A 25225-nucleotide genomic window follows, 5' to 3' on the forward strand; every position below is an offset into this window, starting at 1 on the left:
TGACTTGATTGTTGAAAAGAAAGGTTCAGATTTTGTTTTGTTACTCAACAATGAGAATAATTGTCATTTGTTACTCATTTCGATTGGATTTCGGTTACATGAAGCTGATTAAATTTTATTTAATAACACATATGTTATTCGCGTCCAACATGAAGCAGGTTTAACATAAAAGTTCAGGATTGTGCCTTCAGTCGTTCAGTTCTGCTAATGCATTGTGAATTTAAATGAGTTATTAAACAGTTTTGCATTAGTTGTGTCGTGTAGTTTGAATGCATTATGACGTTCATAGTATTTCTGTCTTAATGTTCTATCTTGTGATAGGAGTGTGTACGTTATCAGTAGTATGAGTGCCTTTATTGAATGTAGAAATCTTATCAGAAAACAATAGTGACATCATTTCGAAGTCTCAATTCAACATGCCGGTAATTTTCATATTATGTATTTTGTATGTTATTTAACGTCTTATTTAATTGCACAGTAGAGTAGTTATTACTTTTGCTATAACAAGTTAATTTTACATACATATTGTATTTGCACTTAATTATCAATTCTTATAAATACTATTTCCCCTCCGACCACGATGCCTAATAATAATGCCGACCAATGATAGGGAGAGGCGGGAATTATTGTGAGCACGTGGTTAGTTGCTCCGCCAATCAGATTCAAGAAACACTTTTTCAATCTTCCCGGCTACAGCCATAGTTGTGGCGTGTCGAGGGCTAACGGGCTTGGTTACGTTCGTTCCATATTTCTGTCTGTTGCAGTTCTTGTTGGACTATCTTGTTTGTGTGTGTGGACGGTGCTAATAAGTTTGTGATTCTTTCACGTTTTAGTGTGTAAAAGTTGTGGACACTGACGAACTAATAATGAGTAAGCTGTACGTAGGAAATTTACCAGCGGACGTGAACGAAGGCACGTTAAGACAACTTTTTCAAGATCATAGTTTATCGTGTACCACGATTCTTGTAAAGCGTGGTGGATATGCATTCGTCGATTGCCCGGATCAATCTACAGCAGACAGAGCGATTGACAAATTAAATGGTAAGTGTGTAAACATAGCGTATCATAACACCTTTCGTTGATGTAGTGTTTACAACACGTAGTGCTTTTAGTGTTGTAGTTCTATAGAATACCCATGCTTTCGGCCTATCACGCGCTTCATTCCCTTTTCACACGATTCAATATGGCTGCCGGTTTTATAGCTGAAGGTCATGTGCGTAGCATTAAAAAAATGCATTATTAATTCATAGGCTATTGCAGATCTGTTGTTTCATCAATATATCCCCAGTTTTATAAGATTTTGATTGAGGGTTGTTCAGTCACCCCGGTATTGATCTCCTGTGGGAGTGTTGCGTGAAACGAGCAGTCCCTCCTGCACCGGCGCCAAGCTCACGCCGCAAAAAGCCGGTTGCCAAGCCGCTTGAAATTAGGCCTACAGGCATCGCCCGTCTCAAGACTTATTCTCATGTAGCTAGATTGATACAAAATGTGTTTCGGACGCTGAACATGCGTGTAAGGAAGATTTACGCCTGTGTTGCATGTAAACACATCTACCAGTTAGATATGTGACATTTTTGGACACCACTTACTATCTACAGAGATTCTAAACATTCCATTTGTTTACGTTTCAAAGTTAATGGTTATTTACATCTGAGCACCAATTAGCTGAGTGTAATCCTACAACATAACATGACCTAACCTAACCTGACCTTATGATATCAGTAAGTAACGTTTACTATGTTGCAGAATATAAATTAAATAAAACATTTCTAGTCAACAAATTGAATACATCCGAAATGGATCTGGCTACCTTGCCATTAGTATATCCTGCATTATCTCAGTTAGCGTTAGTCTATTGCAATTTTTATTTTAGTGTAAAATTTTAATTTGGTCTGCAGTAGGTGTGAAGAATATTATGATTTGATGTCTACAGTGGTGGTAGCAGAATGTATGATTTAATTTATAGACCTAACGTATAAATATAGTTAACTTAAACCTATTTAATTTATATAAATTTAGTCTGGTAATTTAGGCCTAGTTTTCTTATTCTTGTAGGTGAGGTATTCACTGTACAGAAATTAGTTGAATACCGGTAGGCCTACATAAGTTTTGATTTTTGAACATTAAGTTATCCTAAGAAGCACCATTATTTGAAATTAACCTTACATTACGTTAATAGTAGGCCTATATTCTTCAAGAAATTCCTATATAGTACGCATAGGCCCTACCTTCAATATGAATTTCAATCATTCTAGACTTTTGTAAAATTTTGTTGCTTATCTCCCACGTTCAATATCCTGTATTTGCAGGGCAATTTGTATTTCAATCTTGTGATTGAGTAAATGTATTGATATTTAGATTTATTCTATTAATTTTAGAATTTATTTAACGTACATTTTGTTAATTATATTAGATTGTCTTCATTTTCAATGGAAGGGACAAATAGATTAGCAAATTTCGAAAGCCCTATAATAAAATATTTGTATTATATGGTAGGTATGTAGCTAGACTATATTTGGTTTCTGATAAAGTGTGTTTATACAGCCTTAGAGAACTTTGTACTATGACTAGCTCTGAAAATCAAATAATGAAATGAAATATTGTCAGCGATATTTTAGGTTTTGTTGGATTTAGTCATAGTCTCGGTACAAAAGTTGTAATGTCACTTTGCTAGGGAAGAGTAACCATTACACGTTGAACATAAAGTGATATTTTGTATGAGGAGTTAGTTGCAAACGCATTCTTATCTAAAAAAAAAAAATAAATAAAAATTAAAAAAATGATATAAATTGATTTATATTATTTTGGTACTTCTCCAAATTTCTGCTACATTTTTGGTACACAAGTTCTGTTCAATATGCAGTTCAATGAAAATTTTCAGTTTACTTAAATATTGAATCATGTTTTGTAAATGTCTTTTGTTATTTCTTCAAACTAACTATTTATTCAACACTATGCCAGATGGATAAAAATGCCTTTGAATCTAAACACCTCATATACCTATAGGTATCTATTTGGGAAATTTGGATGGATGAATTCTATTGCAAATAATGTTAGTAACGAATGACACACCTAGAAATTTTCCTTGCTGTTTGTAAGAATCACATTACTCATATGGTATTTAAAGAATAAAAATTTCGTGTTTATATCCTCTAGGCTTAACTCACATTACAAAATTGATGTGTTTAAAGATGAAAAGCGAGAGTGAGCAGTGGGGAGTGAGCAAAACTATTTATTTTTTTCTATATGTCCCTAGTTTCTATTAATTTATCTCTCTACCTGTAAGTTCACATCTGAAATGAAAATTCCAATACACAATATGAAAACATACTGTAATAGTAATAAATGAGGCTATCCTTACAGAAATCGACATTTCTTTATTTGTACTGTGAATTAACTTCATGTTGCAACATCAGTACTTCAATAATTTTTACAGAATATTGCATTTCGGAAAAATAGGTATATTCTCATTCGTAAGGTAATAAATGTAAGTTATGGGCTACATTCTAATTTCAGCCATTCATATGTGCACATTCCAAAACCCTATAGCTTATCGCAGTATTAAATATTGAAAAGGAATTGTGAATTTATTATCTGCAGTGCAGATAATGTAGTTTTTATAATATCGGTAGTATAACCAATAAATTGTGAATTAGCTTACTTATTGTTTGTCAATTTCATATTGTTTAAGTCGCAGTTGACATTTTTGGAGTTCCTTCATTGTGGTTTCTCAAGAAAAAAGGGAAATATTATGTGAAGCAAAGAGAGTTGAACTTGCATCGAGAAAGAAGGAAAAGTTAGAAATTAATCTAATTCAGAGCCAGTAAAATATTTGCAAGTAATATCGGTGGATTGATTTTGGGCGGCATAATAGAAGGTTTTTTTCAGTGTGTTAAGAACTTAAAATTGGAGCCGTTGGCATAGCCAAAGATGTTAGACATAGATGACAGAAACATTGTATGTGATATAACTTACATGCACCAGGAGAATGAGCTTGTTAACATTGTTAAATACAGCGCGCACGAGATATTTTTTGGGTCTAGTAAAGGAGAAATATTCGGCTATATTTATTATAAATATGTTTTCTGTATTACTCAAACGCTAAGTTGCAGCAGATTGCATTTTCAACCCCTATCTAAACGAATACATTACTCGCTCATTTATCATGACGTAAATTAGTTAAAATATAAGATAGCGGCATGTCAGGTGCCCAAATTGATGGAATATATTTCACCACAGCGGCTTGAGTTGCGTGATGGTGTAATTGGGCGTTTGATGGCGAGGGGAACGTTGCACAAACAGGTAAAAATAAAAGGGATGCTGTACAAGAAGCAATGTTGCATCGTTATAGTAGCCCCCTTTGTCTCCCAACCCCAGTGCGGAAGTGTCCAGCTCCGCATAGGGTTGCAACGGTCGAGTTTATTTTGGAGGCACAACAAATTTGCAGGACCACCCCGGTGTGATGACTAATGGATTATTGGAACAGGTTTCGTATGTCGATACACTGTCGAGCTCTTCCATCGCTGTTGTTACCTAACTTGTTTAAACCTTGGCGCCAGGTGGCCATCTATTTTCATTTGCTCGTTATTTTTGTACTGTTTTCATAATTTTGTTACATACAGTGATTTTGTCTTACTTTGACTGTAAGGACATAGTAATAATTAAGTACCTACTTATATGGAGGGAATCGTCGGTTGCTGCAGTGACATCTTCGACAATCTACATTTTCCAGTGATGTCGGTTGGCGATTTCATTACAGTATTTTCTTTTGTTTCAGTAACCGAAAACGAACAGCTTCCATTCTTCAGAGTATCGAAATTTTAGTGTAGAAGACGGATGTTTTAGAAATTGAAAAATCTGGCGTTAAATTTATTTTCGTGGACGGGAGGGGGGCTCGTCATTTTTCGGTAGTTTGAGGGGCACTTGCAGGACAGGTTTGTCCAGTCCGAGAGGGGAGCCTGCCAGCCAGACTACTGTGGGATTTACCAGCATGGAGAATTTGGTTGTTAACGTGGAATATTTTGTCTAGCACCCAGCAACTATTGTACTGCTGAAAATGTTCCGGTTTTTTCCTTGGAGTAACTAGCGAGAAGGGCTCCGAGGTATGCACAAGCATTCGTACCCTTCATCTTGGACACTTGTGGTTTGAAACCTCTTTGCTCGGGGAAGGGGCGAACAAGAAAAGAAGGGTCAATTTCAGAGAGAGGATTGAAGTTTCCTATTAGCATATGACATATGTATGGAAGGTGAGGGGGCCGCAGTGCAGGGACTTGAAGAACTGACTGACAATCCCTTGCCAAATTAAAATCATACTGCCAGGCATCTGCAATTGAACCACAATAAATTTATCAAAATCTTGTCCATGACACTGCACATTCTGTCGGAAATGAGTGCGTTTGTTTGGTCCGGTACCTTGCACCACTATGTTTTTTTTTTTTCCTTATGATTTACTAATATAAGAAACCAGAATTAATATCTAGCACGCTGCTCCTTAGGGAAAGGGTGGGTCGACCCTTGAAATCGTTGACTTCCCTTTCAAGTGCGTTCTGAAGTATGCTTGTTGGGATAAAGTTTGGGGGTTGGGGAGAGGCCGTTAGTTTTCAGAACTATGTTGTACAGGAATTATGAAATGCGGTATTCTTTTATTTTCAGAATGTAATTACAGTGTTGTAATAGAGAAATAATTATTGTTTTTATTAAATACGTTTTCAGTCTATCTTATGTAGGCTAATAAGATTTGCTAGGCATTCCAAAATAAAAGAAGGCAAAGAAATTACCTGTCAGGTTTTTTGAGACCTTTTCACCTTTTGTTTTATCTCTCAATATTTAGTTTCTTTATGTAGGTATAGTAAGATAGGACTATATAACGAATGTCATGCAACTTGTGTAATACACTATTAATTCCCCCCCCCCCAAATGAATACCATTTATTCAATTTAATAAGTTACTTTGATTTGTGACCACGAAAACAAAATTAGAAAAGAAAATTATTATTTTTTCAACATATTTGTTTTGATATTATTCATAATCACTGTATATAGCCTATATATTTTAATTCTGTCATAATCTTACAATGTGTTCTGACATAAGGAATGAATAGTGATAAATGTCACATTGATTATTAATTGGTCAAGCGAACGATAATTATTCGTTATACTTATCCAAAGAGCGTATTGAATTGCATTGCTTCTGTGTTGATAGTGAATAAACATTACAGATAAGAAGGTACCGTAGTTAAGCTTTTAAATGTCTGTCTTGTACCTCTTCCGTTAATTATAATGCAAATGGAATAGTGTCGAATTTTTTACTGTTAAGTAAGGGTTGATTGTAACGGAATCCCTTACAATTGGGTAGTCTATATTTGTTTCTTGTCAAGATGCTGTATAATGAGTGATTTTTTTCGATAAAGGAATTACGAATTACTTCAAATTGCGTCCGCATCTCTAATCAAATACGTTCGAATTTGAGATGGCTGGAGTGATGAGAGACCATAACAGACAGCTCAATTATAAGACTGAAAGAGATTATTTAATTATTTTCAGATGTTCTAGTTAATAATTTGAGTGTCTTATGTTCTTTGAAGTCTCAGTTATCAGAGTGACATTTCAAAATTTCGTTCTGAAGAATATCTTCTGAGCATGTATTGAAAGAAAATATGCTTTGAACATGATGCGAGTAACATGAATGCATTTTCACTTACGGTACGTTTAAGTTCTGAAAACAAAGTTGTAATCAATATAAACCCAAGAGGCGATAGCAAATTATGCTTTAAGAAAAAATTAATGTTTCTTTAAGTATTGCTTTTACTTACTGACTGACTTACTTATTTACGGCTTTTAAGGAAGCCAGAGGTTCATTGCAGCCCTCACATAAGCCCGCCATCGGTCCCTACCCTGAGCAAGATTAATCCAGTCTCTAGCATCATATTCCACCTCTCTCAAATCCATTTTTATTTTATCCTCCCATCTATGTCTCTGCTTCCCAAAGGCCTTTTTCCCTCCGGCCTCCCAACTAACACTATATGTGCATTTCTAGATTCTCTCATACCTGCTATATGCCCTGCCCATCTCAAACGTCTGGATTTAATGTTCCTAATTATGTCAGGTGAAGAATACAATGCGTGTACTACTTTTAGGTAATTAAAAAAAAATACCATACTAAGTTATTTTCCATTCAAAATAATTATTCTTGTTTTCAGGAGATGTGTATCATAATATAAGAAAGTATTACTAGTAATATTACATGAATATGTTAGAGAGTTTGTTGTGTTGAAATTTTAAGTTACACGCCAGAGAGACGAAAGTATTTGACCGTTGTTCTTAAAATTAGTCAATTTTATTCTAACCAGACAGATCGAAGACTCAGAATTGGCGCAAACTGTGGACCACAGGTTGTCATGCCTTCATTAATGTAATGTATGACTTCCTTTAGTTATCATACAAAGAACTACTATATATTCAATTTTAAACCGTTTTTGATAAGGAACAAGCTTCATAACATCTTGCCAAAGTGTGTTTTTATTTGTACGAAATATCACTTAATATTTTTCAATATCCGGAGCTGCGCTCGGGTGTGTTTGGACCGGTTGATGTTTTTCCCGAGGTTTTCCCCAACTGTAAGGCAAATGTTACGTAAGCACATAATTTTCATCGACATTAAATAACCTATTCATTTATACAGAGTCGTTAAATAAACTAAAAATATTTTTCAAAGGTCGCCATTTTCAGAGCTGAACAGATACTTTATTCTTATCATGATTCATCATTTAAATAACTTAATTGTTTGTATCTTTAACAGAAGTTCTTACCTTTATTACTCCTAGATAAGTAGAAAGGAAAATAGTTTTGTTCATTATCAGTTGTTTTGATTAAATGTCTCGTGTGTGAATTCACACTTACGTCCAAACAACTATCATGCTCAATAACGTCAGTAATTTGTTCTGTAATTGAATCCAGGAATCGTTCGTTACTCGGAAGCTCTAAATTTTACTGTATTGAATCAATAAAAATAACTAAGCATTGTAAAGCTTCTCTTTATGAGTAAACATCTCACACGTTAGATTGTAAGATGCATAAATTTTTTCCCCATTGCCAAGCAGTTAATGTAGTTGTGAACAGAGAATTGCTTTGCACGCAGAAGAGTAGTTCATACGTCGCATCATATTCTTCTCCTCCTCTCCCCACTATACAAATTAGACAGAAAACTTTTTATTGCTAGTTACTATGTTCTATCAAGTTTCAGTGTTAAAAACCAAAACGTGTTGTACGGCGAAACGTTAACGGATGTAACTAACTTTTTGCATTGTGTGCCTGCAGTATTAAAATGTTGAATTTATGAAATTTATTTCAGGCATACTATCTTTCTCTAAATAATTTTAAACTATCGGGGTATAAGTGTGGAACACAGTAATTTATTTTTAAATTTAGTATATAGAGAACATTAAAGATGGATGAATTTTAAAACCTGAAAGGGTAAAGGGGAGAGTAAAGAAGATATAAAGAATGAACCTCCTGTAAGGCAATAAAACTTTATTTAAATGCTGAGTCAAAGTTCATGGTACCTTATCATGAATGAGGAGATTAAGAATTTCTGGAGATAAAAAATTTCTGTTTAGATTTTTTTCGAACTTGTATGTTTCCCAGTCGAAACTGTCAGTATTGAATGTAAGATGAGGTTAATAATTGCTCGTTCTCGACACCCTTTTAGCAACGAATTCAGTTTTGTGAAATATCTCGTACACTTTGAATGTTAATTTCATATTTCATTTCGTCAGCTCATAGATACTGTAATAAAACTCACAGAATCGGTGGTTCATTGAAGGAATATTCTTTCTATTGGATAAAGATAACGGGTCACTAAGTTAAACAATTCGAAAATCTGACTAGGTATATGAAAGAGTTTGTGTTATTTTGTTTTCAGACATGATTATTTTCATAGAAGTCAGTCGTTGAACAATAATGCAGATTATTTTCACATTATAAAGATGATTTTAAATTGAATGATTCTGTTTTCTTATTCAGTAAAATTGCCCTTTTTAGAAACAGGAGCCAAGTTATTGGTTCCTTTATTCATAAGTACTGGAGAATATATTAAGGTCAATACGGATAGAAAATGGACTAAAAGGTTTATTAGGGATTCCTAGAGAAAATAGAAAATTTATTTGTTCTCTTTCCAGCTTTACTAAAGAAGAAATTTTCAGCAATCTTGTCACAAAGATTGGCTTTATAATTATAAGAAAACAGCTTTCATATTCGGAGACAAATAATCGTTGAATCGTTAATCTTTACAAATTTTTTTTTTCCACCACCACGATGCCACATCAGTATAATATACAAAGTTTAATAAGTTAGGCGTAAGGGTTGGCTTACAAAACTGAGCTTTGTTGGGCCTTATTTACTGCGTCTTATTAAAAGATAGGCGCACAACGTTATCGTCCTACAGTGTAGTTTTTTGGGCGTTATCAGCCTCTCCCTCGTCACCCCTCTCACTTCAGGATGATGTGACGAAGTATGTGTGTGATAAGTAAGCCTGGGAAATGGAAGACCGAGTCATCACACTCTATTTGGACCATTCCGAAATTCTTGAGTATAAGCATTTCATTACTCCTTTTGCTGTTGTATAAGGTTGTATAAGGACGAAAGGAAATAGTTTTTTTTTGAACCGCATTAGATCTGGAAGGAATTTATGTTAGAAAGACACACCTACTTAATTTTAGATGTGCTGTTTTCAAGCAAATTACGTGTTATTTCTACAGCATTGCCGGACGGATTTACTGTTCTTTAATGCTCATTTGAACCAAATTAAGTGTGAATATGCGTGAGATAAGTATATATTTATACGAACGGTGATCTGTCGACGTGTACTGAGTCTGATCGTAACATGAGTGAGTAGTAAGGATTACTTATTTTGAAATATACCTCATGAGCTTCCATGGTATTACATCATCAGACATGGTTGGACGTTTAAAATCTAGAATTGTAATACAATATTATTAACTCTTCACTCCAATACTATCCACTTGCTCATTGCGCTTCACTCAATGTATCGCGCTCTACTTTTCAGTCTTCTCTCTCGTCTCCACTCATTGATCTAAAGTTTCCAATGTTTCTCGCGATATTTCTCTAATAAGTCTAGTTCTTATTCTCTTCACTCCCATTCCATCCGTTTACTCGCCCACTCAATTTTATTCACTCGTTCACTTCAATCACTCTTCTCTCTTCTTCACTTACGCACATAAAATCCTTTCCTTCAATTAATTCAGTCCTCTCCAATCATCTCTTTTCCATTCTCTGATTCCTCTCCTCCCCACACAATTAGTCCTCTCCTCTACACTCGCTGGCTCTTTTTCCCCATCCATTCGCTCATTCCTCTCCTCCATTTACTCCCACAATTCTCTCCACTCACACTCGCTCATTCCACTCCTCGCCATTCGCTCATTTCACTCCTCACCATACATTCGCTTAGTCATACTTAGGGCCTATATCAATTCACTCATACCTGTCCTCTCCGCTATCTTTTTACTCTCCATTCACTCGCTCATTCCTCTCCTATCTATTCGCTCATTCTTCTCCTACCCACTCACTCATTTCACTTCTCTCCACTCGCTCTATTAGTCCATTACACTCCTATTACTTCTCATTCCATTCACATCCATTGCTATTCTCTCGCTCATTCTAATCCTACCCAGTCGCCCTTTCCACTTGTCTCTATACGCTCATTTCACTCGTCTCCACGCACACCCTCATTCCACTCCTCTCCACGCATTCGTTTATTCCTTCTTACTTCACTTAATTTCTTCAATCCTTTCCTCTATTCACCTACTCTCTCATTCCTCTCCATTAGCTCATTCTTCTCTCTCATTCACTTTCACATTCGTGTTCATTCACTTGCTCACACCTCTTCTCTTCTCTTCTCTTCTCTTCTCTTCTCTTCTCTTCTCTTCTCTTCTCTTCTCTTCTCTTCTCTTCTCTTCTCTTCTCTTCTCTTCTGCTCCTTCTCTTGCCCTTACGCTGTTCCCTCCTCAGTCACTCTGTCTTAATAAGCCTACACAATTCTTATACACTTTCTGGCATTCTTCATTTGTCTTTAGACCAATAAATGACATGGGATTTAAGTAAGATATGAAAAATACAGTCGAACTTCTCTAATTCAAAGGCCTTTAATTCGAAATTGTGAATAATTCGAATTTTAGAGCAGTCCCTTGACATTTCTATGCAATGCAATGTTAAAAAGAAGTTTGTAATTCCATATGCAGTAATAACACAATCTAGTATAGTCACGAAGCTTGATTTGTGAGGGTGCTAGGAATAATAGGCTGTGCCGGTACTATTTCGCATTGTCTGTAATGAGGCGTTATTAGCGATCCTAGTGGTTAGCCACTATCTATGGATGCATATTTACTACGTATTGAGTTTCGTGGCTGTATATATTAGACTGTGGTAATAATTCAAAGTGAAATTTAACGAAATTCAGTTCCAGAATTACGAAAATCAGTCCGCAATGTAGTGCGAGCAGACTGTCTTAAGAAGAAGAAGAAGAAGAAGAAGAAGAGAAGGGCCAGAACATCCCGAGAAACCATTGGCTACAATTGAAGGGTCTAGTGCAAGAGAGGGGTTACTCCACTTTACCACATTTCTCAGGAGAGAATTAATTGCCTGCTCTTGCGCCAAACACGTTCAATTGCCAGCGAATCTACTCCACTCTTGTACCAAACATGCCACTAATACTAATAATATAAGCTGAAGAGAGAACTTCAAGTTGCCATTGTCACCACTATAATAAAATTTTCCGTAGCGATATTTCGCCAGTATCTTTATGGAGTAAACTCAATTTAAATTGTACTAGATCTCTTTTTTGTTATGTCTTAATTTATTTTGTATCAAAACAGTTTACATTATTTTTCATTTTAAATTTCATTGAGAGTTGTTCTGTGTCGTAAGGCAATCCCACAATATTGAGTCAGACTAATAAATAAAATAGACAGAAAAAATGTTCTGTGAATTTTGTAGTTATCTCTCTCTTGCACCAAGCTCCTCTTCAATTGTACAGACCACATTCAGAAATTAAGGTGCACTATTAAAGGACAAAAAAATTTGAGTGAAATAATTTTCCAATCGCTCAATAAACTTGAAGCGTTTTTTAATTTGAATGTCCTGTATTTTGACAATGTTCAAAATCTTGAATAAATGCAGTAGTCTTGTTCTTACTGTATTGCATTGATTGTTATACAAGCGTATCCAGGTACGATTTCACATGGACTGTTCCTTTCGAAGAACGTTGGTATATTCAATTATAATGCCTCAGGCGTAGAAAGTAAGATGTAACTTGTCTAATTTGAAATCTTGGATAATTCGATTTTCTTAATGGTCCCTTCAACTTCGAATTAACCAAGTTCGAACTGTATTAAATTTAACGACACACATTTATATACAGTGCGTATAATTTGTTGCTAAAGGGATTAAAATGTCTGTACTCCCACAAAAAGTAGGTACGGAGAACCCACTTTATCTCACGGACTGACTGATATTTTTGTCATAAAAAAGAATTCTGTTTTTGTTGGTAGACTAATATAAATTAAAATTGACTGATCTCTTGGGAGCAGTTAAAACATAACGTCTTTACAATTGATTTCGTGTTTTAGAGCTTCAGTTCGTAGAAAAACACATAATTTCGAAAGCAATCACTCTTCCTCTGTGAATTTCTTCTACTTCCATGTTTTCAGTACAGGTGTAGAAAAAGTTGTAGTCTATGTAATAATAAAGAATATGTTAATATCTCTTTTTGATTCAAACCATAACAATATGCACGTTATTACTTCTTTCATATAATTATATCATGCAATATAAAGTACCGGTAATGTTATTTAATTGAATTTATGCTTTTACAGTATTAAGGACATACAAAATTAGTGGACTCAGTTCGTAATATCGAAACTACCGGTGGTATATGTACATATAATAAGCCTTCTGATGAAACCAATATACCAAAATGCTACTGTAGTGTATCTGATAATGTTGTCAATATATTTCTTGAATATGTACGAAATCCGTTTAGCAAAATCTTACAGGCTACACGGTATATTGCAATTATGTACAATCTCTCAAATACCTTTGGTTTTGAATGTAATAGAAATTATATAATCTTGAAAGTTCAACAGAACTTTAATTGAAATAGAAGAGTAAATAAAGTGAACACGTTTTCTGAAGTATTTAATCCTCCCCATGCAACTTCAGGGCACTATGTTGCTTTCACAATTAATCTTGTGATATAAGTCGTGTTCCTTGAAATACAGAACAGTTGTGTTCTACGAAATTGTTAGTGACTGTGAGTGTCTTGTTAATTTTGGTGCTGATAAGGACTTTAATCTCGCATTTGTATACAGGAATAATCATGGTTATACATTATCTCGAATTTTGTATAATATGATTTTAAAGACTTGGTGAAGAAAGAATGATGCTGAAACTGATCAGGAAGAGAAAAAGGAATTGGTTGGGTCACTGGCTGAAAAGAAACTGTCTTCTGGATGATGCACTGGAAGGAATGGTGGACGGGAGAAGAGTTCGAGGAAGATGAAGATATAAGATGATAGAAGACATTAAGATCATATGCGGAGACAAAGAGAACGGCTGAAAATAGGAAATATTGGAGAATGTTGAGTTGTAGTGCAATACCTGCCCTTGGGCAGAAAACTATGAATTAATTAATAAATGAATATAGATTTTGCATTAATACAACAGTGAAGAAGTAACATTCGTTTTAAAGCTTTCCAGATTTATAATTCTGATAATTGAGAAGTACGTATACTTCTGAAGTTCATCACTACTTAATGCCTCATAACTGTTTTTTAATTTCAGAAAATAACACTAAATCCTGAAAGCATACAAATACATGCACAGATTCTACATTAAATTTTTCACACAACATCTGTCCATATTAAGATAAAAATTAAAAAGAATTCAATATTTTTTATTGAAAAAAATTGTACGACGCTTCATCAACTGTTGTGATTATCTAGCATCTGAATGATATCAAGTTCATAATGCCGGCGAAGTGAGTCCAGGGTCCAGCGCCGAAACTTACCCAGCATTTGCTCTCAATGAGTTGAGGGAAAATTCCGGAAAAACCTCAACTATGTAACTTGTCCCAACCAGGATTTGAACCCGGGTCCGCTCGTTTCATAGTCAGGCATGCAAACCCTTACCCCACAGCGATGGACTATAAATTTTTTTGTTTAATTATCAAAGAGGATTATAATGAAAATAAATAAATAAATAAATATATATATATATATATATATATATATATATATATATATATATATACTTTTACACTATCAAACATATACTCATATTATTTAGTAAACAAACGTGTATTATCGCATGTGTGTTTTTTACGCGTCATAAAACTTAGTGAATGACGTTTCATTACAAATGTTTTACAGCTATTTCGCTAAGTTCATTTACTCGTTTCATTGCAATGATTCATCTCTTCGTTAGTATGGAGAGCTATGATTCTATAGAAGTAATCTGATTTCGTTACTGGTGGGAAAACATTTCACTTACTAGGCCTCATAATTAGAAGAGGTATCAACAGCATTTTAAAATTAGTCCTGGACACAATTTATAGAGAAATGGGAGTCGAGAGGACCAAAGTAATGACTTCATGAATTCTTCCAGATGTACAGAAAATTGAAACAAGAAATGGATTAAACTCCAAAGAAGTGATTCAATAGCTGTCATTAGGGAGATAAAAATAAATATACAGCTACATTAATAAGAGAACCAGAGACATAGTCCTGAGAACAATGTGTGAAATTATTACAGTTTTATAAAGTGACAGAAATGTTGTAACGTTCTAAGTATGCAGAGAGTTTCCTTTGTATATGTTTATGGTTGTTAAAATTTGTTTGCCAAACTATCTACACTTATCTTCATAGTGTACAAACTGTCATTCTCGATGGTCGAGTGCTTACCATGTAGAAACTCCGCAGATGGCAATGGATTTTTAAAAGGTGTTGAAGTACTCGGCATGCATGTTTTGCACCGGAGGAAAAGTTTAATAAAGGTTTTTCATACATATATATATACGTAAAACGTTACTGTCCCTGTCCCTGAATGAGAGAACATGAAGAATGTTACCGACCATTTGTTCCTAACGTTATGCAAATCTACCGGTATCACTTATCCTAAGGGGAATAAATTCCTCTAGAAAGATCTTCGCCGATAAACTGGATAAACCAATGTACGATTAAAAATGGGTGTAAAGATGTTACACATAATTCCTCATGTTACCAGTGAGATTTCCGTTTGTACTTTATTTTATTCATTCATCATTCCAAAAACAAATTAAATGATATACTATGCACCTAAATATGAATTCAATGTTTAGTTTTCAGGATTCTGCTCTGAAAGACATTTTCAAAAATAATATAAAAAAGCAAGATACCTGACTGAATTGAGGTGTACGATTTAAATAGATGTTTGTAATTCATTTTTTACCCATTCACTTGTAACAGCTATATTGTATGTATTTATCTATTTACTGAAATCTTTGTTTAGAAATGACATGACTCTTAAGTGATAATAGTGATTGTAATGAGATTCTATTTATATTCTTGTACTGTCAAATAATCAGCAGTACTGTAATATAGACCGTTCAATGGGAAATTGTAAAAATAATGCTTCTGTGAACGTTTACTTACACAATAATGGGTGTCTAGAACTACTTACTCTTTAAATGAGGAATCCGGAATAAATTATTGTTCTACATTTTTATTCTTAAAAAAAGTAAAACCGTTGTTAAAATTTCATTCTGATATCCTTCCTCCTTTTATTGACTTTCTATCCAATTATTAATAAATAAATAAATAAATAAATAAATAATAATAATGGCTTGGACCGTAATGGTCCGTTCCACTCAAATAGGAATTTGTGTGTCTACGTCGTCTTCCGAATTATGAAACAGAAAGCAATTTTGTCTGATTATACTGGTCAATTAAAGTTTAAACTTTTGTCTGTTAAATGAGAAACAATGGGTGACTTTTTTGTGCTGATTTCAAATCTTTTTACAGAACTTTTCCATCACCCAGGGGTTTAGAGTAATCACATGAAAAACATTTTTCGTATCTATACATTATAGTATTACGATATCTTAGCTGAAATTACATTTATTGACCTAAAATGTATGTGAAGCATATTTTCGGCTGCACTTTGCTTGAGGAACATCTCTTTTTAGTATCCAACAATAGTCTGCCAACGTATTTGGAGATCATTTACTCTGGTAGTGCCTTTCCATTTCCACGTTGTCCTGGTGGGTGAAACGCTCCCCGTGTTCGTCGCTCACAACCCTAGGTTTTCAGGAAAGAAATCGAGATGGGATGCAGAAAGTGTATTTTTTAAGACATATTACATCCCATGATCGTGTAGTTCTCAATCATCTCATTGACAAGTTCTGTATAGTTCTCAGACCTGAAGTTTCCTAAAAAGTTCGTGACAACATTTTTGAAATGCTCTCATGGAGCTGTTTCTTGCATATTTAACTGGTTTTCAAATTGCGTATCTTTCATCAGTTCCCCTATTTGAGGTCAACAAATATTCCTTCTTTTAGTTTAGCTTCACTGATTCTTGGGAACTTATTTTTCAGGAAGAGAAATGCACTGCCATCACGATCCATTGCTTTCACAAAATTCTTACTCAAGCCTAATTTGATATGCAGTGGAAGCAATAAGATTTTTTTCAGAACTTACAAGTGGTTGGTGAAGAACATTATCTTGTCCTGGATTAAAGTGATTCTCTCTTTGCCCAGTTATTTTTTTATATAATGATTACTTTTATCTCTGCTATCCAACTTGCACAAGTAGCAGCAAAATTTAGTATAGCCAAGCTGTAACGCAAGTGAGATAGCTATTACTTTCAAATCCCCACATATCTGCCAAGAAAAATTGTTACACTTGATAGTGGTTAGTAAGAGCTTCATATTCTCATAATTTTCCTTCATACCAACTGCAAGGGCTAAAGGAATGGATGGATATTTGTTTCCATTATGTAGTAACGCTCCATTCAAAGTTGTTTTCGAGGGGTCTATGAACAAATGGCAATCCTCAGGTTTATGCTCAATACCTACTGACTCGAACAAACTCAACATCAATGCAGAAAACTAAGTAGGTCCTCCTCTTTAGAAAACAAATGCTCAAACTCCTTTTGGCGTTGGCGAAAGAAACTTACTTTGGTGTTACCTACAGCAGCTTCCAGCCTTTCAATCTTGAGGCGAGTAATTCTGCCCATGCTGTTACTTAAACCAAGATCCCGAACCAAATCATTTAAACCCTCCTGTGTTAGAAGGTGAGGTTCATTTATAGTATCATCTTCCACAAAATATGGATCATTTTGTAATTCAGTCTGAACATCAGAAACACTTTGAATTACTTCAGTCAATGTTATGTCATCTGGTGGAGTTGGTATGGGAAGTCCTGGGCTATGAAGCACCGGCCGAATTGCAGAAACTAAATATTGATATTTAACAGTGTCTGTACTTCGAATTTATTCCAGATATATTTGTCAAGCAGAAGTAGCAGTCTGTCAAATGATCCTTAGTTTTGCGCCATATCATAGGGACTGCAAAAGCCATATGACGGGATCCTTTTAACCAGTCAGTTAAAAGTGCTACACATTTAGCGCAACAGATTTCCGGGGCCCATATCTTGTTCTGGTGTATTTTGTTGTTAAAACAACAGTCATAAGCTCTTTACTTAGAGGAGTAAAATTTTGCCTCTGTCATTTTAAAGTGAGCTCACAACACACTCTTAACAGAAGTTGTTTCTATCTATAGGACTCTTTCAAGACATGTTTCTTATACATTATACTCTACTCCTTACAATGCACTATTAGGTACGGTATTTTATACTTCTATCACAATTCAATCGGCAACGAAAGAGAGCACAGGATTAGCTTCTTTCTTTAAAGAAAGCTTCTATTCATCTGGGAAATTTACCTTAAAATCACAGTTTTGTGAAGGAAATGTCATTGTTGTTATTCGTGAATTCACAGGCAACAATATCAAATGTTACAAGTCAATTGTTGACATAATGTAATGAAATATAAATGTAAAATACGCCTTCTAATCAGCATGTTATACACCACAAATACTAATAAACTGGTGGGTGATGGAAAATTTCTGACTTCATTTTTGGAATCGGCAGATGGAAATACGTAAGAAACACCCGAAATTATTTATTTAACAAAATCATTGTTGACCAGTGATTATCCTTTTGTCAGTGCAACTTATATTTAATAAATTATAGAGAATTTTTTGCCCAGACTAGTGATTTATGAATTTCTGTATAGGGATGTGTGCTTATGAATTTTTTCACTGTTCATTTAGTACCAGGATGAACCATCTCTGTTAGTTTAAATTAAGTACCTGAGCTATCAAATTTAGTGTACAGGAATTTGTGTGGCATGCATCCATCATCACATTTAATCTGTTTGTCCTTCCGAATTCATCATAGACCATTTTTTCGTTCATACGTAATCAACGCAATATATTACAATCAATCTGTTCGTCCGTCCGTCCGTCCGGATTCACCATTCACCAACTATCTGTTCGTTTGTCCAGAATCACTATATCACTCTCTGTTCACCCGCGTGAGTTCACCGTGTCACTATATATCCTTTCAGATGTTCTAATTCATCAGTCGCCATCTATCAGTTCGTCCGTGAGGAGACACAAATCACTATCTCTCCATTCGTCTGTTCAAATTTATCATGCCACTATCCGTTCTTTTGTCCCTCTTAAGTCAATTCATGCATACACCAACTCACCCATCAATCAATAACTGGTCTGTCCATTTCTCCCTAGTTTTTCTTTTATTACTTCTTCTGTTTACCCTTCTTTGCATTCTCCCTTTTAACCACACATCCATCAGTTCAAAATTTCTCCTACCCAACTGTTCATATGTTCGTCCGGGTCAATCACAGTGACTATCTATTAGTTTGTCCGGTTTCACCATGAATCATCCGTTCATCCCGTTAGAGTTCATCGTAAATCACCATTTATCCATTCATTTGTTCGTGTTCATCATAAGTCACCATCCGTTTATCCGCCCGGGTTCACCATCTCATCATCTATCCGTTCGTTAGTCCGTATTCACCGTAAGTCACCATCCGTTCATCAGGAGTCACCATCTCAACATCTATCCATTTGTCCGGATTCACAGTCACACATTCGTCTGTCCGGATCTACTATACGTCTAGGTCACCACCCGTTCATTTGTCCGGCTTCACCATAGTCTTCACCATAGTCACTATCTATCCGTTCATCCTTTGCATTCTTCCTTCCTTTCTTCCATCCAATCATCCATCGACTCATAATTCTTTCCACCCATCTGCTCGTTTGTCCAGATTCGCTATATCACTATCCGTTAATCCGTCCGATTTCATCATGTCACCATTTATCCGTTCGGATTCATTATAGTCACCATCCGTCCATCCGTGTCTCTTAAATCAGTTCATACATTCATCCTCACACACAATCTTTCCTTCCTGGAATTCATCCTTCGCATTTTTCCTTCCTTTGTTCCATCTATTATCCATCGACCCATAATTCCTCCCACCCAACTGTTCATACGCTCGTCTGTCCATCCATCCTTCTGTCCGTCCATTAATATATCCGTTCATCTATTTCTACATCCATCCTTCCGCTATTTCATTAATAATTTTTTCAACGTTTTCAAGCAGTCATTGCTGCAAAAAATACATGTCATCAAATTCTTCTCAATAATAATAATAATAATAATAATAATAATAATAATAATAATAATAATAATAATCTTCCTGACAAGTATTAGATCGAGTAGCCTGTTACGGTACTTTCTCAATAATAATAATAATAATAATAATAATAATAATAATAATAAATGTAAAAATAAACTACGGGGAAGTTTCGAAGCCTTCTCCATTCATAGAAATGTAATTTCTAATGTGTGTATGAAACTTGATATGCAGTCTTCTGATCGTGTAATATAATGGAATTTGAAAGGAAAGTCTTCTATGGACATGGGAATGGCCTCTTATGACGGTTTCTTGAAACTTAGGAAATGTAGTACAGCGAGGAGAGGTTGCAATAATAAAGAACGCTTCAAAGAGAAAAAAAAAAGCTTCAAGGTCATTCTGCACGATAGGTCTGAGAGTGACTGGAAATGATGCATAGGTAGACTTACATTACGACGATAGAGTTATATAAGTGAAAATGTTCTTTCACATAGGGCTATTTCTGATAACAGTTCGGAAGATACATATTCATAACGGTCATAACCTCATAAGTCACCAGAAGTGACTCAGGCAACCGTGTTGATGTAATGCAAGAAGTATTCAACCTCATTACACATTGCAACTTGTGAGTAATTTATTTCTAGAAGTCGCATTGTTCATCTTAGTTGTGAAGAAAATGTTCCTGCCACCTCTTTCATAGTCTTCATGTCATTACGTAAATCTCTGTGGCAGATTTCTCTTCTATGGTATTTCTGGCTCTGCTCTTCTAATAAAACTGCAGGGAGTCTTGTGGAAGATTGCAAAATTTATGCAACTTTAGGCACGTAGAAGAGATTTGAGTAGCGATAATTTTAATTGCAAGAATGAAAAAAAATGAACGAAATTTTCCATTCCCTAATTCGCATAAGCAGACAAGTTGATGAAATATTTAGGGTCTATGCCCCGATTGATAAGAACAAGAAATGAAAGTTTAGTCTAGATGCTGAAAATGTGATGGCGGTCTAGTCACCTGGTATCTCTCAGCTTCAATGCGACACGATATTTAGGAGAACGCTTTTTGTGCTAGAAACCACCTGAACTCGGTGAGTCATCGCGTTTTGGCGTCCGTGTGATTTTATTGTAAGATATTACACAGGTTTTGTAAGTACAGCGTCACTGTTCCAGTCGAAGCGGGTACAGAGGAAGGTTTGAATGTCTGGCGCCTTACTGCTTAGTGCTTGATCATAGCATTTTATAATTTATTAAAATTACGAATGCAGCATGATTGCATTATTATGTAAACTTATATGTATTTATATCTGTGCATATATAGGTACTATGTAGCCTACTTACGCTTTTGTGTGTAATGTAACGTAATGTTATGTGTGATGTATGTATGTATGTATAGGATAAACACGTATAAAATTTTTGCAAAAATTATAATTTCTTTCAGATCGACACTCGTTAATTAATTCTTATCTCATAAATGTGACCTCTTTTTCTCATAATACATTTGGTAAAATTGCTATCTGCACACTTCAACACCAAATTACCTTTCGTCTCGTTTCTCTTATCTATATTCTAACCACGACGTAAATACCAGACCACTTATCTGTGGCACGCTAAGTATACCTCTTCATAGAACATCTTGTTATTCATCATCTTTTACAATATCCACCTCTCGTCAATGGAATTCCTTGTCACAAAGTATTAGGGGCTGCAAGACAACAAACACCTTTAAGAACAGCTTAAAAGATAACCTTATTAGCATTTCACTCCAATCATACTGATTTAAAATATCACTGACTACATTGTTACTTTTTTCTTTAGACATCATCCTGATTGTGCTGTATTTTAATTGTCTCATAATAATCTTTTTCTATTATCTAATATTATTTGAAATATATTAACATTCTATGTATTTTAGTTTAATTCTGCTACACAGTTTATTTCAGTGTTTAATTAATAGTTCATAGTATTTTGTTGTTTAATTTGTAAATAACTCTTGTATACATGTAACTCTCATCTAAATCAAATTGTTGAATTCTTTGCAAGTTCATGCATATGTATATACACTTTTTGCTGGTTGAGTGGAAGAGAAGGCCTTACGGCCTTAACTCTGCCAGCTAAAATAAATTATTATTATTATTATTATTATTATTATTATTATTATTATTATTATTATTATTATTATTATTATTATTATTGTTTCTGCTAGATTGTAGAAAGTTAGTCAACGCCACCATAATGTTTCGCAGGGATAGTTGTCAACAAAGGGTATCCTTGCGTTGAATAGTTAAGTTCAAGATCCTTAACGTAATGAAATGTGGGAAAATACTTTTTGAAAACTGTTATCGAAAATCGCAATAGAAAACTAAGAATAGTTTACATTGCGTAGTTGTGGATGAAGGATTAGTTAGAATTTGTTTCGTATAATCGAAACCAGTTCAATGCATAAGATCGTAAACTTCAAAGGTTTTGTTTGTCATTATTTGTAAATAAGAAGTAAATTGCCAAAATCCTGAAGTTATTTTGTTATCGTTTGCGTGTTTACACATGTATGACACGAATGTTTAAAATAATGTCCTATCATGTTCCATGAAAATTACAAGTTACTGAAGGTTAGACACATCTACACTTTCAAAACTTGTTCTGAATTTTGTTTTCTTAAAAGTTTTCATGTTCGAAAACTTCTAACTTCTAGGATTTTTTTTCGACTACATTTGCAAATACCAACTTTTTTAAGTATCCTCATTTCAAATTTGCCTCTTCTAGTAGTTGTCTTACTTATATTTCCTTACCCGTCGTGTGTCGAAAGATCCATCGGAATGTTAAATTAGTTTCTATTTATGGACATTTACAGTTTTCGTCAATGTTGTAAAACATTTTAGTTGCATAATCATGAACTAAAGTGTTAAGTGTTCAGCTCAAATGTTAGTGAAAACAACTCGTGAAATGGAATCCTTCCTATTTGTCAGTGTGGTGATTTGTGTTGTCGTAGTTGAAGACGTTGCGGTAGCTTGTGCGGAGCGGACACCATACCTTGAAAGTTACCGTGTGTCCATTGTTCAAAATATACCCAAAATGTGGACATAAGGTGAACCTCACAGGAATATGAAATAACAAAGACATGTGCGTTTTTGTAACTTGAGTCACTAAATTACCTTATGTAAGTTGTATGCATATTTAGTCAACAGTCCGGAGATTGGTTGGCCTGAATAGTCATTAATATGTTTAGCTTGGCTAGATAGACCTGAACCTTCCAAAGCGCATGCGCCAGTACGACTTGTTTATTGGCCCCGCCAATCACAGTAATATTCTACACTTTGTCACTTCATTATTGTTACATTGTCGTATCCCATTTGAACTTCGTCCCGTTATCAAAACCTTTCCTCTACTCTAGTAATCATGTTACGTTTATGGTCAGTTTTTGAATAGAACTGACATTTCAGGATACGAATTTCGCGAGCAGGAAAGAAATAATGCAAGGTCTGACCATACAAATTTAAGTTGCCGAACGTTGCAAAGGCTACGTATGATATTGTTTAGTTAACTGTCCGAAGACAGGTTGGAACCTCATAAGTTACACCAATAAGGCAAAAATGTCCTTTCGCTTAATGGCATTGTGAAAATGGATTAATGTACAATTCTCTCGATTTACCTTCCGCCCACGAGATTCTTTACTAGTTTGCAGCGCTGTATTTAATTAGGCGTCGTTACACTTTCTAGATTAGCATTATTGTGAATATGTAATAATGTGGAAGTTAATACACTGTCTTATCGTATCTTCAGAGAGTTACGCAACAATGTTCCTGTCGAGTGAAAGATTTATGGTTACGAAGTATATTATTGTAGTATATGTTGATGTGTAATTAATTGATACTCGAACTGTAATTTTATTATTGATCCTTTTTCTGTAGAATTTAAATTTAACTCGGGTATTAGAATCAAGAACGATTGTAATATAGGCCTATATGCATTTTACCAAATTTGTCGATGAAAAGCTGTTTACACCATAATGCGTAGTTATGGGGAAAGGGAGAATTCCTGCATTCGATGGGTACAAGAGAAGAGGGAATTTTGAGTATGTTAAATACACTAATCACGGTTTTTAAAGTAGCATTACTATCGAACGAAATAAGCGTAATATAATTTGAATTATTCTATGTCGGAACTTACTAATTTTTATAAAAGTTATGTCTAAATACACAACATTTTAGTTTATTTTAACAAAGTTTTGCTTTATTTTATCAAGTTACATTTTGCAACTGCAAACAAGCGTACCATTGGCAAAACATCTAGAGTGTAGGTTTTCCACTTTAGAGACTCGTATTCAAATCTCGCAAAGTTCAAGTGAAATTTGTGGTGGGCAAATGATGGAGAGATGCATCGATATACCCAGGAAATATGCTTATAAGTTGAAGAGGGGTATACTAAGGATAGGTATCGGGGGTTAGAACTAGGACTCGCAAACTAATATAAGATGAGAGAATGAGAATCTTTGCTTCTCCAAGTGTCGTATGCTATTGCTGCTGAGAGGGTCGGAAGGAGGGGACGGTATTGTCATTTTTCTCGTAGAACTTTAATTCCCCTTGACTTACCATCGTGGCACTATCAACGGGGAAGCTTCAACATACCATCTATCTTAGGAGGCTAACTCCACGAGATTCATGGAGCAAGTAGGCTAACTACGGGAATGTCAGGAATTGGCGCCTGGTATTCGGGTGGGGGACAGTAAAATACAAGGGCAATAAATTGATTTTATTTGCATTAAAAGGTGACCACCATTATCACGTGGTATGAGGAATGTGCCCAGTGTTAAACCTACCTTAGATACCTGCTAAGACAAGTATCATATGTATGTCTCTACAGGTCTTTTTTAGTAGTGGAAGTATGGTAAATAATGTATAACAGCTATACAGTAGACTGTTACATGATTATCATAATATTATGTAGAATAATAATAATGATATACAATTTATTATTATTATTATTATTATTATTATTATTATTATTATTATTATTATTATTATTATGCTTTAACGGTAGCACTGAAAACATAAACTGTTTAATTCCCAGTTTCGTACCAGTATAGCTTTCCATGGAGGATCCCGTGGTAGGATTTTTGGCCCTAGGGACAACACCCAACCAGGAGGACCAAGGATGTCATTTTGGAGGAAAAACATAGAGACATTAAATATTCGTTATTGGAAGAAGATCTATACAGGTGGAGCATGATAATTTTATTGTCAGCTCAGCAGGCTTTCGTAGCTTGGAAAGCTAACATTATTATTATTATTATTATTATTATTATTATTATTATTATTATTATTATTATTATTATTACCCAGATTATTATGGTCACTTGCTGTTGGAGTAGTACATAAAATGGACTGTGTCGTCTTAATATAGAATCAGGCTTTTGGTGGTGATTTCGAACGACCTGCTGTGTCCTGGGTTCGAGTGTGTTGGGAGGAGGA

At 34.8% G+C, this 25225-nt stretch overlaps 1 protein-coding gene across 2 annotated transcripts in view; it reads left to right on the plus strand.

Moving 5' to 3' along the window:
* Positions 1 to 715: 715 nt before the first annotated feature.
* Imp (IGF-II mRNA-binding protein) overlaps positions 716 to 25225 on the plus strand; it is a 345234-nt gene continuing 320724 nt past the window's right edge. The window contains exon 1 of one of the 2 annotated variants that reach the window (XM_069834736.1): positions 716 to 1041. In XM_069834736.1, coding sequence (XP_069690837.1) covers positions 867 to 1041 — 175 coding nt within the window. In that variant the 5' untranslated portion in view covers positions 716 to 866. The remainder of the gene's footprint in view (positions 1042 to 25225) is intronic. The other variant, XM_069834737.1, reaches the window with a different exon arrangement.

This window comes from Periplaneta americana, chromosome 9 (assembly GCF_040183065.1).
Source record: "Periplaneta americana isolate PAMFEO1 chromosome 9, P.americana_PAMFEO1_priV1, whole genome shotgun sequence".
Taxonomy (NCBI): Eukaryota; Metazoa; Arthropoda; class Insecta; order Blattodea; family Blattidae; genus Periplaneta; species Periplaneta americana.